General features: G+C 36.0%; 2 protein-coding genes across 4 annotated transcripts; both read left to right on the forward strand.

Moving 5' to 3' along the window:
- Positions 1–695: 695 nt before the first annotated feature.
- Positions 696–3,162, forward strand: LOC123524371 (actin, cytoplasmic 3-like). The gene is made up of 2 exons (XM_053538924.1): positions 696–925; positions 1,972–3,162. The coding sequence occupies exons 1-2, from the start codon at positions 719–721 to the stop codon at positions 2,974–2,976; spliced, it is 1,212 nt and encodes a 403-aa protein (XP_053394899.1). The 5' UTR covers positions 696–718; the 3' UTR covers positions 2,977–3,162.
- Positions 3,163–5,471: 2,309 nt separating this feature from the next.
- LOC123524379 (actin, cytoplasmic-like) lies at positions 5,472–11,484 on the forward strand. 3 transcript variants are annotated; one of them, XM_053538927.1, is made up of 2 exons: positions 5,472–5,605; positions 10,300–11,484. In XM_053538927.1, exon 2 carries the CDS (start codon positions 10,306–10,308, stop codon positions 11,302–11,304), a length of 999 nt encoding a protein of 332 aa, XP_053394902.1. In that variant the 5' UTR covers positions 5,472–5,605; positions 10,300–10,305; the 3' UTR covers positions 11,305–11,484. The 3 variants fall into 3 exon arrangements, with proteins under 3 accessions (XP_053394902.1, XP_053394901.1, XP_053394900.1); XM_053538926.1 differs by lacking the exon at positions 5,472–5,605 and adding an exon at positions 6,258–6,472; XM_053538925.1 differs by lacking the exon at positions 5,472–5,605 and adding an exon at positions 8,782–9,043.
- Positions 11,485–16,000: the final 4,516 nt, after the last annotated feature.

A 16,000-nucleotide genomic window follows, 5' to 3' on the forward strand; every position in this document is an offset into this window, starting at 1 on the left:
TATGACTGACATTATTTCAATTTATAGTTATGCTGAATTTGAAAATGGTGCTTTCAATACTTTTGTACATTCGTTTAATGAAATGATGTACATGTACAGCTCAGTTACGCGTAGATCTACGGATCGAGAGTTCGATCCTCGGGCGGGGCTAATGTTCTTTGAGACTATTTGTTAACAATATTTGTGTCTGAAATAATTAGTCTGATTCATGTGGGGAATTTTGCAGTTACTTGTGGAGAACAGGTTTGTACTGGTACAGAAATCAGAAACACTGGTTATGTTAACTGCCCGCCGTAACACGACTGAAATACTGTTGAAAAACGGCGTTAAACCCAAAACAAACAAACAAAAAACTGTACAGAAATATACATGTACAATTTTGCAGGTAAACAAGCTAACCGATGCCGTTTTTCATTATGAATCGATTTGAACAACTGCAGATAACTTAAATTCATCATTTCAAATGATACTAGAATGGATACACTAGAATTAATCATACTCTGGAAACAACAATGGTGAATATTCAACTAAAAATGCAAAGCATACTTTCACTTCCTTGTTTATGACACACTAGAATTAATCTACTCTGGAAACAACAATGGTGAATATTCAACTAAAAATGCAAAGCATATTTTCACTTCCTTGTTTATGACTCCATGTTGAAAACAGTTCTTACCCATAATGCCCCGAGCGAAAGTACACAGGTCAGTGCGACAGTATGAAAGCGCTACCGTGTACACAATGCTTATTTTGTGTTACTGAAAGGATCGAAAATTTGCAGCCATCAGACATGGCCTACGTATACGGTGACAGTTGCCCTGTATTAGTTGTAGACAATGGATCCGATATGTGTAAAGCTGGATTTGACGGCGGCGACGCCCCACAAGTCGTGTTTCCATCCATTGTTGGTAGACCCAGACATCAGGTCAGATTTTTATCCATAATTGATCTTTGTACAAATTTTATTCCCTTCGGTAAATGTTAACTTAATCTATGTCTCATTTGTCAGGCCTCTATAGGTGGTATGAAGAATTTATAGAATTATGAAACATACATTCAGTCGTTTTGAACTAATATCTTAAATATTTTTGTAAAGTAAATAACTGTGGAAAAATCAGTACATGACATTTTCAAGTTCCTTTTAAGATTCTTTGTTTTGAGAATGAAGTTTTATATAAATCACCCTAAAGTCATGCTTATGGAATTTATACACTAATTAACCTTTAGCCTGCTATAGCAGCAAGTGATTCTGCCTTAGCGCTATTCAGTCAGTAAATTTTCAGTAAACACCCTTCAAATGATAAATGGTACTGTCCAAATTGAATGATGGACCAGTCCAGGACATCTTATCTCGAACATCTTATCCCGAGCGCACGACAGCTTATGTCGAGCTTTCGATATCTTATTACGAGTGCTCGACATCTTATCTCGTGCGCACGACATCATAAAAAGTTATCTAGAGCGCACGACTTCTTATCTTATCTTGAGCGCACGACATCTTATTTCGAGCGCTCGACATCTTATCTCGTTCGCACGACATCATAAAAAATTATCTAGAGCGCACGACTTCTCGTGCGCACGACATGTTATCTCAATTGCACGACAAAGCAGGACCTGTTTGATCGAGGCTCCGAGTATAAGAAAGGGGATACGTTTACGACCGCCACAAATTTTAAACCTGACATAAAATCCTAAACTAAATGTGCGACTGGGTCGACGGTTGCGGTTTGCACTTTTCAAAGCGTTTTCAACATTAATTAACGTGAAATTTTCAGCGCCTAATTCTCCACCATAGTAACTTTGCATTTTTTTTCCACTGACCAGATTGTTTGAAAAATATAGAATGCAGTAATGACTTTAATTAAAGGGACAAAGAATCGTCATGGGAAAAGGACACAATATGCAGAGAAATGATTTGTACCTAAATATTAGATTTATACATATAAAACTATCTCACGAATTCTATTTCAGGGTGTGATGGTCGGGATGGGACAGAAGGACAGCTATGTTGGTGACGAGGCCCAAAGCAAGAGAGATATCCTAACATTGAAATACCCAATTGAACACGGTATTGTCACTAACTGGGACGATATGGAGAAAATCTGGCATCACATTTTCTACAATGAATTCCGTATTGCCCCAGAGGAACACCCAGTACTGCTAACTGAGGCTCCACTCAATCCTAAGGCTAACAGAGAAAAAATGACCCAAATCATGTTTGAAACATTCAACACCCCAGCCATGTACGTCGCCATCCAGGCTGTACTGTCACTGTATGCTTCCGGTCGAACTACGGGTATTGTGATGGACTCTGGCGATGGTGTTTCACACACAGTACCAATCTATGAAGGGTACGCCCTTCCCCACGCCTTTCTGCGTTTAGATCTCGCTGGTAGAGATCTCAATGACTATCTTATGAAGATCCTTACAGAGCGTGGTTATTCTTTTACCACCACTGCTGAAAGAGAAATTGTAAGAGATATTAAAGAAAAATTGTGCTATGTTGCCCTAGACTTTGAACAAGAAATGCAGACAGCTTCTATGTCAAGCTCACTGGAGAAAAGCTATGAACTACCTGACGGACAGGTCATCACCATTGGCAACGAGCGTTTCCGTTGCCCAGAGGCCACGTTCCAGCCATCTTTTCTTGGTATGGAATCCGCAGGTATCCATGAAACAACGTACAACAGCATCATGAAGTGTGACGTCGACATTCGTAAAGATTTGTACGCAAACACCGTGTTGTCCGGCGGTTCCACAATGTACCCAGGTATTGCTGATCGTATGCAGAAGGAAATCACAGCCCTTGCTCCGTCAACAATGAAAATCAAGATAGTTGCTCCACCAGAGAGGAAATACTCAGTATGGATTGGTGGATCTATTATTGCTTCACTGTCAACCTTTCAACAGATGTGGATCAGTAAGCAAGAATTTGACGAATCTGGACCCTCAATCGTACACAGAAAATGTTTCTAGATCAAAATTTTCTGACTCAATTATCCAATTTTATGAAAACAGACCATTTTAAACATTTATTCGCGTTCTGAATTTATTAACAGTAAAGAACACAAACGATTTTCTCTTGATACAACAACACAATTTGTTGGAGCTAAACTCGGTCAAATAAAAAAAATGAAACATAGATAAAACATATGAAGGAGACCTGGTAGTTTATTATCCATTCATTGTATGTAAGTAGTATTTCTTGTAAGAAGTATAGTACATACTGACCGAACGGAGCTGAACTTTATTTCAAATGTAAGAGTTTAATAAGCTGCTGACAATAGTAATAAACGACGCTCGTGAGTCTGATTCCCAGATCCCCAGGATTAACTTAAACTTATAATCCAGACGTTTAATGATAAAGTTAACGTAGACTAGCCACTAGACTGATAATAAAGAATTTGTCACAAAATTTCAACTTTTGTAATTTTTCTCTTATTTTATGTTATAGTGACAAATGCTAGTCTATTTTAGTGAGTTTCGCAGAGAAATGACAGTAATGATATATTGGACATAGGACATAGACGGGCTACATTCACAATTTTAAAAATAAAAATTAAAAAAATACACATCATAGTCTAGGAGCTAGTCTGAACTTAACGTTATGATGGAATTAAGTTCAATAAAATCATTGTGTCTAGATTTATTGCTAGAATATATATATACATAAGACCTGTTTTGGTGACCTGCAGGTAAAAGTTACAAAACGCGAACAATGTAATGTAATGTGTACACTGTTGAAAGGTCAAGTTAACAGTGGGCATACTACTCACGAAACCGCAAATTTGTTCGTCCATTAAATTGGTTATATGTAAGAAACAAAAAAGTTTCAGTGTAAAAATCTGAGAACTACGGTGGCACAGAGATGACATGCACTACATTTTTTAATTGCACCTCTCTCTCTCTCTCTCTCTCTCTCTCTCTCTCTCTCTCTTTTAATGTCGTTCCCACGAGATACTAACTCAAGGGAAAGACTTAGTTTGTCGTGGTAACGAGTTACTAAGTCGTGGGAATGACATTAAGAAAGAGAAGTGCAATTAAAAAAAGAAGACGTATTGCAATGAAATAAAACGAGTAGCGCAATAAAAAAAGAGTAGTGTAATAAAAAAAGAATAGAACAATAAAAAAGAGCAGTGCATGCTAGCTATGTCGAGGGAACGACTTAGTAACTCGTGGGCACGAGTTAACAATGTATAGGGAACGACTTACTATCTCGTTCCCACGACATATTAACTCGTTACCACGACATAGCTATCTCGTTCCCACGAGTTAGTCAACTTGTGAAATGTCCATGTCACCTATGTGCCACCGTAGAAAACAATTACAGTTTACAGGTTTAAAATGATCCTTCGAGATTTGCACTAGATTTGCATTATGGGTTACGTACATTTTTAGTTATCAGCGGATCATTATGGTATAGAATTTCCGGTTTAGCTTTCGAAAATGTCTGTTTTGTCTACACGCTCTGACCTTTTTTTTGAAATTTTCAATGCAAAGAAAATGTTATTGAAGTATTTGTTGAATGAAAAAGCTTAAGTCTTTGAACACTGGATATTCCTTTATGAATAATATGTTCCAAATCAATAATTGAAAACTGGACGGAACCTGCCTGGAGAAGTCCCGACATAAGGCCAAAGGAATATCAATATGCTGTTTTACGGCCCTTTCGATATTCGTGCTTTAAAAAAAACAATCGCGTTGAAATTAAATTTCCATATAGAGTGTCACGATTACACATATCCCCCAAAGAATAACAATAAAACAACACGAGCAAGGAGAAGGAAACAAACTTTGATATAAAGAGAATTAGATCTTTTAAACGCACTTTTGTAATTTATGTCTGAGAGTCATAATTATTGTATCGGGAAATATGCACGAGTTCTTCGGCGCGGAAATATTGCGCGACTTTAGGAGCGCAATATTCTTCCGCTGAAGAACGAGTGCATATTTTCCGATGCAAAGATAATAACCTTTTTATTACATACGCTTATACAAGTATGAATATAATGTAAATATCATTAATTAGTTTAATAGCCTGAATAGGATTGACAATACTGAAATAAATAAAATACGTCACGCATCCGATATGAAAGTCAGGCGTCAGTATAATAAAAAATATTGACGTTTCGGTACCAGTGTAACTTAACGGTGAATAGAAACGAGTATGTAATAATCAGTTATATTGTACATACAAAACCGACGTTATGTTAACTTATATTTTGTATTATGCCTCATTACACTTTCATTATATTACAGAAGAAATATGTTTTAATAACACATGTCCTGTCAAACAAGGAAGTTTCTGGAGCTTTATCATCATTGGTAGATCGTCTGTCTCGTGGTTTAAAATGAAATAAACGCTGATAGATTTATATAACCAAGGAGTCTCATATTTACAGGGTACAATCCATGTATAGATATCTAAATGTGACTTAGTACGTCATAAAGTAAAATATATTCAACAAAGTAACTGAAATACGTAATGTATGTAGAAAAGATCCTGCAATTGTTTCAAACTTATATTGTAGACATTCTCGGCAATGGAGTTGTCTTTTAACTGTGATCATGAGTTTCCAAAACAGATCCTAGATAGTTACTAGAAGTAAGAAACTTATTAGAGTTAGTCACAAAACGAGAAACTAAAATACATCTTTCAACCTCAGAGATGGCGGTTTTTGAATATTTATTAACTGTGTTTGAAATGCTGTCGAGTTCTACCCGGATCTATAATTTGCCGTCAACTTCAGTGAATGTGAAATTTCGTAGATTGACGTCAGAGCTAACGTCATTGACCTTTTTTGTCAGTGACCCCTGGGTAGGTTATCTAACCAGAAAGATCTAGGTTTCCGTGCCTAATTTTTGCTTTGAATGAACTTCGAATCAGCGGTCTTTAGGTTGAGTACAACAGGCTGTGCATAAAATAATCTCTTGAAAGTGATCAGGAATCTTAACATGTCCTAGTGCAACAAACTTAAAATGAAACGGCTTTAATTTAAACAAAAGCAGTGGAAATATCTGATGCACTGAGTACCGAAATGCCATTTTATTTTGTATTTATCAGTGCGCTAATTTGTCGTTCTGGCGTGATGACTGCGCCAAGACGCCAGAACGGTTTACTCAAATGCGCCAACACACAAAAGCGATATGGCAGAAATCAGCTACCATACGTATGCCCTAATGCGGGTATCAAGTAACAAGTATTTTCCATATATGGTGGTTCAAAATAAGTAGACCGCTTACAGAAAACACATTAATAACACATTAACAGGTGTTGCACAGATAAGGAATTTCCTTTCAAAGTTGGTTGTTAAATTTATAAGGAATTTCGGTTGAAATACAAAAAATGGCTGATGAAGATGTTGCTGCTTTGGTCATCGACAATGGGTCCGGTATGTGTAAAGCTGGATTCGCCGGCGACGACGCCCCAAGAGCCGTGTTTCCATCTATTGTTGGTAGACCAAGGCACCAGGTTAGTGTGTTTTCTATATTTCTATAACTTTATTCTAATTTCATACGTTAAGAAAATGAGTGTTTTTCTCGTTCCTATGCAGACAGCCTCACGTAAAAAGCGTTATATCATCAGAAATATACTAAAAACAACAACAACAAAAAATGCATTCATGGAAAACGCCATAATGTACATTTTATGGAAATGATATGTTAAACACGCTGTCTGAAACTGGATTATTTGTCGACGATTAAATCGAGTACATGTGTACGTAAATAATTTTTTTTTGATGTGGATCAGTAAGCAAGAATATGACGAATCTGGACCCTCCATTGTACACAGAAAATGTTTCTAGATCCACTGTTATTAATTATTAATTGCATTGTGTACTCTAAGCACGGAATGTGTCACAACTCATTTAAACATTTTAAATATGCTTCCAAGGTTAGTCACATATTTTCTCTGCATACAACTTTGTGTATTTTGTAGATTGGCCAACTTATAAAAAAAGGGTTAAAACAATTCTAGTAGAGTTATTACTCATTCCTTATCTCTGACACGCATTGTTATAAGAACTGACGAACGTCCGTCCGTCCGTCAACATTTACCGTTTCCAGACTCTTAAGTCATAAAGTTTAAAAGCTACAGCTTTCAAACTTTATAGGGATGACTAGGCACCACTTGAGGATTTTTATCTTTTTGGGAGATCAGAACACTGAAAATAGTTTTCGGAATCTTAGTTATAAATTACAACAGCTATGGCTTTCAAACTTAATGCATTGACTAACTTCACTAAGTACCGCAACAGAAAGATCCTTATTGATTTGGGGATCATGCTTTAAAGTCATGGTTACATTCACCTGACTTGATATCTGTTTTTTTTCCATTTTTGGGCTCTCAGTGACAAAGTATAATAGCTACGGATTTCAAACTTTTCTTAAAGAGGATCCCTTTTGTTTTAGGGTCGATAGGTCAAAGGTCAAAGTCACAGTGATCAGGAGACTTTATTGTTGCCATATTGTAAGACATAAAGTATAACGGTTGCTGCTTTTGAACTTTTCACAGCGAAAAGATACCAATAAAAGAAGATCCCTACTGATTTTTGGATCAGTTGCTCAAAGGTCAAGGTCACAATGATCACTTAATTTCTGGTATTTTTTTTTCCTTTCCGTGCTCTACGTCAAAAACATGATAACTACGGCTTTCAAACTTTACAGAATGACTAAGTATCACTTGAGGAAAATCCCTATTGATGTCTTGTCAGTGGCTCACCAAGATCACAGAAATACTACCCTAACACCTAATCCCCTTTTTATTTTACTTTTATTTTAGTTTATTTACCCATCTTCATTCCTGCAAATGTATTAACTGCACTATCCAAGTCTTATTGCGAATGGGCATATCATAACCCGTAAATTCTACTTAGTAGTTTGAGATGTACTTCCCAGCTTCTACCTCTTTTAATTCCGTCCGTCCGTCCGTCCGTTCATCTTATTTCGTCTCATATCTTGATATACATTCAAGGTTTTGACTTTAAATTTGACATATGAGTAGTGCACGATGAGAAAACGTTGTGTGTAGAGCACAAGAGTCAGGAAGGAAGGTGAAAGGTCAAGGTTACAAGCAGAGCTCAAAGTTAAAATTTCGTCGTACATGTGTCCAAAGCATAATTTAATAAACATTCTGTGTATTGACTTCAATGTTGGTATATAGGTAGATAGTGACAAGACAATGTGAAGAAAGCATGAACTTGGTCATTAAGTCAAAGGTCAAGGTCAAAACTTAAAATGAAATGTCAAATTAGTACGTCATACTTCGTGTCTGGAGCATAAATTAATAACCATTCAAGGTACTGACTTCAATCTTTGCATATCGGTAGATAGTTTATGGAGCATAAACTGGGTCCGTATATCAAAGATCTAGGTCAAACATTTAGCTTTAATTTGCCCATCATCGTTTGTGTCCGAATCATAACTAAATCAAGATATTGACTCCTGATTTGTCGTATAGGTAGACAGAATGTATGCACCAAATCAACAAGACAGAGGTCGTATATGGAGCATCACTTGATAACCATTCAAGGTTTTTGATTCAAGGTTTTGATTTCAAGTTTTGCATAGGAAGATGGCAATAAGACTATGTTCAGAGCGCATGAACTTGGTCAGTAGGTCAATGTCACATAAACGTAAATAAATTGCATTTACCGGCTACAATTATTATTTATAAATTATTTTTGTAAAAGAACTTTGAGAAACTCCCTCATCGTGATCGCTTAGATCTATTACAGGGTTATTCCAAAACTGGGTAAAATAAAGTTATCGATTTATAAATTGAGCCGCGGACAGGCGATTAATAGAACAGTCATATTATACTGCATTGCAGAACAGAGGTTAATAAGGTAGTGAGACATTTTGGTCTGTTTTGTGTTAAATTTGATTTGGAAATTAGTAAATATAAATTTAAAAAATGGCTGATGAAGATGTTGCTGCTTTGGTTATAGACAATGGATCCGGTATGTGTAAAGCTGGATTTGCCGGCGACGACGCCCCAAGAGCTGTGTTTCCATCCATTGTTGGCAGACCCAGACATCAGGTTAGATTTTTATCCATATTTCAAACATTTATTATATGGAAAACGTAAGAAAAAAAAGAAGATATTTTAATACAAGATGTAGGCTTAAACTAAAAAAAGGGCGTAATTGATCTTTGTACAGATTTTATTGCCTTCGGTAAATGTTAACTTACTCTATGTCTCATTTGTCAGGCCTCTATAGGTGGTATGAAGAATTTATAGAATTATAAAACATACATTCAGTCGTTTAGATCTAATATCTTAAATATTTTTTGTAAAGTAAATAACTGTTGAAAAATCAGTACATGGCATTTTTCAAGTTCCTTTTACGATTCTTTGTTTTGAGAATGAAGCGTTATATAAATCACCCTAAAAGTCACGCTTATGGAATTTATACACTAATTAACCTTTAGCCTGCTAGCGGCAAGTGATTCTGCCTTTGCGACCAGTGCAGACCAAGGTCAGCCTGGACATCCGTGCTGTCTGATCATAGTCTGCACTGTTCGCTATTCAGTCAGAAAATTTTCAGTAAACACCCCTTCAAATGATAAATGGTACTGTCCAAATTGAATGATGGACCAGTTTATTTTAGAAATTTAACAGGCTGAAAGTAAAAAGAATTTATTTTAAAATACTATTTACCGGCGCACACGAAGGTACTAATATACCGTTCTCACGAGATAGACAAAGATGTAAATTATACTTTTTTTCTATTTTCGCTAACACTCAGAATTTGGATGAAATTATTAAGTTGTGGTTAAAGTAAGAACAGATTAAACAAATCAAACTAGAAAAAATATAACAAATGTTTTATTACCGGTCACATGACCGCGGTTCCCCAGAGCATGCTTTTGTTAAGAGGCCATTTTAAAACTGACAGGTGTAATTGGCCAATTGAAATGGCGTTCTTCCTGATTCCTAACTTAAAGGCGCTGTACGGTCGTAAGATCGTAGGACAACAAAAAAAGAGAAAGTTATTAGGTATAAGGAAACGAATTCTATATTTCATATATATTCAATTCCCGATTCGAGCATCTTTTTTATTCATGTTATAATGACCAAACATCAAATTTAAAGGGTGATTATTTTTAGCCAAATCTAGAGGTCAGTGCACTGCATGATTTCCACTGACCAAATAGTTAGAAGAGTTCACTAATGTCTTTGATTAAAGGGAGGACAAACAATTGGCATGGAAATGGACACAATATTCGGAGAAAAAATATGTACTCAGTTATTAGGTAATTACACATAAATCTATCTCACGAATTCTGTTTCAGGGTGTGATGGTCGGTATGGGACAGAAGGACAGCTATGTCGGTGATGAGGCCCAGAGTAAGAGAGGTATCCTAACATTGAAATACCCAATCGAACACGGTATTGTCACCAACTGGGATGATATGGAGAAAATTTGGCATCACACTTTCTACAATGAACTCCGTGTTGCCCCAGAGGAACATCCCGTACTTCTCACAGAGGCCCCGCTTAACCCAAAGGCCAACAGAGAAAAAATGACCCAAATTATGTTCGAAACCTTCAACACCCCAGCCATGTACGTCGCCATTCAAGCTGTATTGTCACTGTATGCTTCCGGTCGAACCACGGGTATTGTGATGGACTCTGGTGACGGTGTTTCACACACAGTACCAATCTATGAAGGGTACGCCCTCCCCCACGCAATTCTGCGTTTAGATCTCGCCGGTAGAGATCTCACTGACTATCTTATGAAGATCCTTACAGAGCGTGGTTACTCCTTCACCACTACTGCTGAAAGAGAAATTGTAAGAGATATTAAAGAAAAATTGTGCTATGTTGCCCTAGACTTTGAACAAGAAATGCAGACAGCTGCTTCTTCAAGCTCACTGGAGAAAAGCTATGAACTTCCTGACGGTCAGGTTATCACCATTGGTAACGAGCGTTTCCGTTGTCCAGAGGCCGAGTTCCAGCCATCTTTCCTTGGTATGGAATCCGCAGGTATCCACGAAACAACGTACAACAGTATCATGAAATGTGACGTCGACATTCGCAAAGATTTGTACGCGAACACCGTGTTGTCCGGCGGTTCCACAATGTTCCCAGGTATAGCTGATCGTATGCAGAAGGAAATCACAGCCCTTGCTCCTTCAACCATGAAAATCAAGATCATTGCTCCACCAGAGAGGAAATACTCTGTATGGATCGGTGGTTCTATCCTGGCTTCACTGTCCACCTTCCAACAAATGTGGATCAGTAAACAAGAATATGACGAATCTGGACCATCAATCGTACACAGAAAATGTTTCTAGATCAAATATTACTGACTTAATTACAATAAATGAAATTACAATTTAAGAATTTTATTCGCGTTCTGAATTTATTAGCAATAAAGAACACAAACGATATTTTCTGAATACAACAAAACAATTTGTTCGGAGCTAAATCGGCCAATTTAAAACAATAAAGATAAATAAAACGTACGAAGTAGACCTGGTAGTTTGTTTTCCATTCATTGCATGTAAATAGTTTTTCTTGTATGAAGTATATTACATACTGACCGAATGGAAATGAATTTTATCTCGAAAGTAAGAGTTTAATAAGCTACTCACAATAGTACAACCGCTCATGAGCCTGATTCCCAGATCCCCAGGATAAACTTAAACTTTAAATCCAGGCGTTTAATGATAAAGTTAACATAGACTAGCCACTAGACTGATAATAAAGAATTTGTCACAAAATTTCAAGTTTTGTAGTTTTTCTCTTATTTTATGTTATAGTGACAAATGCTAGTCTATTTTAGTGATTTTCACAGAGAATCGGCTGTAATGATATTGGACATAGGATATAGACTAGCTACATTCACAGTTTTAAAAATAAAAAACAAAAAGATATATATCATAGTCTAGGAGCTAGTCTAAAGTTAACGTTGTGATAGAATTAACTTCAATGAAATCATTGTGTCTAGATTTATTGATAGATACATAATTATAATGAACCGCAGACCTGTTTTGGCGACCTGCAGGCAAGGGTTACCAAACGCGAACACGGTAATATGCACAGTGTAGAAAGGTCAAGTTAACAGTTGATATATAGACTAGCCACTAGACTGATAAGAAATATATTTCTACATGTTTCACCCGTTTTGTCTAATTCTATTTCATAGAAACAACAGACTGGCTCAGTTTACTATATTCAATCATAAAAATGTAAAAAGATATATCATAGTCTAGCAGCCAGTCTAGTGGACATATTACTTACGAAACCGCCTATTTGCTTGTTCATTTAAATTAGAAAAAAATGAAAAAGTGTAAAAGCATAAAAAAGATTTTTTGAAAACATTTGCAGTTTACGAGTTTAGAGTTATCTTTTGAGATTTTCCCTAGATTTGCATTATGGGTTATGTTAGCGGATCATTATGGTATAAAATTTCAGGAGTCTACACGCTCTGACTTTTTTTTATTTTTAAAATACAATGAAAATGTGTTGACTGAAAAACCTTAAGCCATTGAATACTTGATATTCCTTTATGAATAAGTTGTTCCAAATCAATAATTTTAAGCCCAATATTCATACAATGACATAAGGCCAAAGGAATATCAATGTGCAGTTTCATGGTCCTCTCGACAACCGTGATTCGAAAAAAAATTAAATAATTATCGCGTTGAAATTGCCTTTCCATACAGTGTGTCAAAGATATCCCCCCAAAGAATAGCAATAAAACAAGCAAATTCGATGAACTGGTATCCCCCGCCGAAAGGGTTTGTGGTGAGGAATGGCAAAAAAATATATCCGGCAAAAAAAGTTAAGGATGTTGATAAGAAGCAAATAATTTCATTAGTCAAAATCAATTTAACAGAAAACAAATGTTTAATTAAAGAGTACATAATAAATGTATGATACTTTCATCCTGAATAAAGAATTTATTTTGAATGGGATATGCTTACTGTAATAAGCTTAGCATTTAAAATTAAATGCAGTTAATTGAAATGCGAGGTGGGGGAATGGTACAACTTGCATATTAATAAATATTCATGGAAGGTTTGAAAAATATCTAAAATAAGGCATGAAATATTTTTTTACTTTTTTTTGGGGGGGGGGGGGGGGGGGGGGGGGGGGGGTGTAATCAAGGTAAGGGGTGACCAGGTGTTGGTACACAACTTCAAATGTTATAATAAATGTTCATGGAAGGAATGAAAGAAATTTAATGAAATTCTACCAAATGGTAAGTTTGTTATGTACAAATATGTGGAATTTTATACAATTAAAAGGCAATTATAAATATTCCCAGCCATTTCCTAGATATGGCTCTGGACGGACGGACAGACGGACGGACAACGCCAAAACTATATCCCTCCGACTTTCGTCGGGGGATAATAATACGAGCAAGAAGATCGAGTTTAACACCTTTTCAGCGCCCTATTGTAATTATGTCTGAGAATCATAATGAGTTATTTTATATATACAAAACGGACTTTATGTTAACTTATATTATGTAATTTGCCTGACAGTACGATGGCGAAGCCTGACAGTACGATGATGACACTACGACGGTAAAGTAATTAAAAATGTTCAACAAAGTAACTAAATGCGAAATGTATGCAGAAAACTGAAATGTTCAACTTATTGTACACATTCCAGCAATGAGTTGTCTTAAAACTGTGATATGATTGTCGAATAGATCTAAATTGCCTGCATGACAACTGTGGGTTGGCAGCTGGACAGCAGCCTGCGATCGCGAGTTGGTCAGCTCCATCTTCGTAACAGTTTCAATTCATAGGCTTTAAAAGCGAACAGCTGGGTGACACTGCGCGATGCGCAGTGTGGATCCATGTGTCGCAACACTATGTTGATTTTCATGGCAGCTCAATAGTTTTCTAGTTAGAATCTTCTTAAGAGCTAGTCACAAAACGAGAAACTGAGTCGATTATTTAACAAGAAAGATCTAGGTTTCCGTGCATACCTATTTGCTTCGAATGAACTTCAAATTAGCAGTCTTTGGGTTGAGTATAAATGGCTCTGCATAAAATAATATCTAAAATGTCTCCAGGAATCCCGAAATATCCCGGTTCATCAAACTAAAATAAAACGGTTTTTGAATTAAACAAAATAGTTGAAATATCTGTTGTACTGAGTACGGAAATGCTATTTTATTTATTTTGTATTTATCAGTGCGCTTTATTGCAAAAATCGAGCATTATGATTATTCCAAAACTTGTCGTTCTCTGAGGACAACTCTGAATTTTGGCATGTTTACTCAAATGCGCCAACACACCAAATCGATATGGTAGAAATCAGCTACCATACATATGTCCTAATAAGGGTATCAAGTAACCAATTTATTTCCAAATAAGGTTGTTCAAAATATGTAGAGCGCTTACAATAGACACATTTATAGGTGAAACGCGAACCAGAAATTTAACCTAGTTAAATTTTTAAAGAAAGCCGATTAAAATAAAAAATGGCCATCCCCAGCTTTTATTATATTTGTCTGGCTTATCATAGTAGGTTGTCCCCCTTGAAAATTATCCGATAATCAATATTGGTTTCCCTATTGATATTACTTTGAGCAATAGATTATATAGGAAATTTATTTTTAATGATTAATTTCAAATATGTCTTTTGGTTTTTGAATATTTTATTAGATATGACAGTAAACTTCAATTTCTTCTCTTCAATTTGTTTTAAAAATTTTTATTCTAACATCTTCTTGCTTTTAACTTTGTTTTAAAAGTATCACCGTCGCTTATATTGAACATATAGTGAAAACAGTAAACTTTTCAATTTCTCTTACTTTAGAGGCAAACAAATCATATTTTTCAAAGCATGACAATTTATTATAACATATGTAGGTATTCTTGACTTTATAAACAATATAATAATATAATTTTAAGTGTAATAGGGTAAAGGCTTCTTGCTTCCATTTTACTTCAAAGTATATCAAGAAATAAAAACTTTGTGGATTTCTTAAAGTTCTGATGTAACTTAAACCGTGTTAATTTACGGAACTGCATATACCAACAACTGACGTACGATTCAATATAGTCTTTTGAAATAATAACGTTCATAATTGTCTAATTAGTCAAAAAAAAAAAAAGAACAGAATAGAACAGAGCTTTGATATTCCCCCAAACTGTTTATGAGAACAATACGAATCAACATAAATTACATAAGTTCCGACTGAAAGCTAAGTAGCTAAGTATCTTTCAAATATTGAAATATTCGACGACAGGACAAAAACTACTTCAAAGAATAATTTTTTAATGAAATATTGGGGGCCTCCGTGGCCGAGTGGTTAAGCTCGCTGACTTCAAATCAGTTGCCCCTCATCGATGTGGGTTCGAGCCTCACTCGGAACCCTCACTCGAGGCGTTGAATTCTTCATGTGAGGAAGCCATCCAGCTGGCTTACGGAAGGTCGGTGGTTCTACCCAGATGCCCGCTTGTGATGAAATAATGCACGGTGGGGTACCTGGGTTCTTCACCCACTATTAAAGCTGGAAAGTCGCCATATGACCTATCGTGTGTCGGTGCGAAGTTAAATTCAACAACAAAAAATGAAATAGTGTAATTTGCAAGTTAGGCGCTCACTAAAAGCTGGTAAGAGGGGGAAGAGGATGTGTACATTTATTTAAACAAAAGACACACTTTGATGTACAAAGAAAGGATGAAATTAACAGACGCACAATATCTTGCCTATCTTAGAAATGAAATCTAAGCTTAAAAAAATTGGCAGGCTTTCCATGAGCTTGCCTTCAGATTTGTGACACATTCTGTACATTGCAATTAATAGTTATTCTAACACAATCATAGCTTTTCTCCAGTGTGCTCGACTCTACTGCGTGGACATATCCTGCTAGATAGTTCAGTTTTTCTTTAATGTCTCTTACAATGTTAAAAGCACACTTTCTTTACAAAGATAATATCATTTCGCTATTGCGCTGAACACTCAGCAAAACGGGTATGGTGAAAGTATGTACCTTAAACCGTACCAAAGAACTGACTTGAA

Source organism: Mercenaria mercenaria, chromosome 3, assembly GCF_021730395.1.
Source record: "Mercenaria mercenaria strain notata chromosome 3, MADL_Memer_1, whole genome shotgun sequence".
NCBI lineage: Eukaryota > Metazoa > Mollusca > Bivalvia > Venerida > Veneridae > Mercenaria > Mercenaria mercenaria.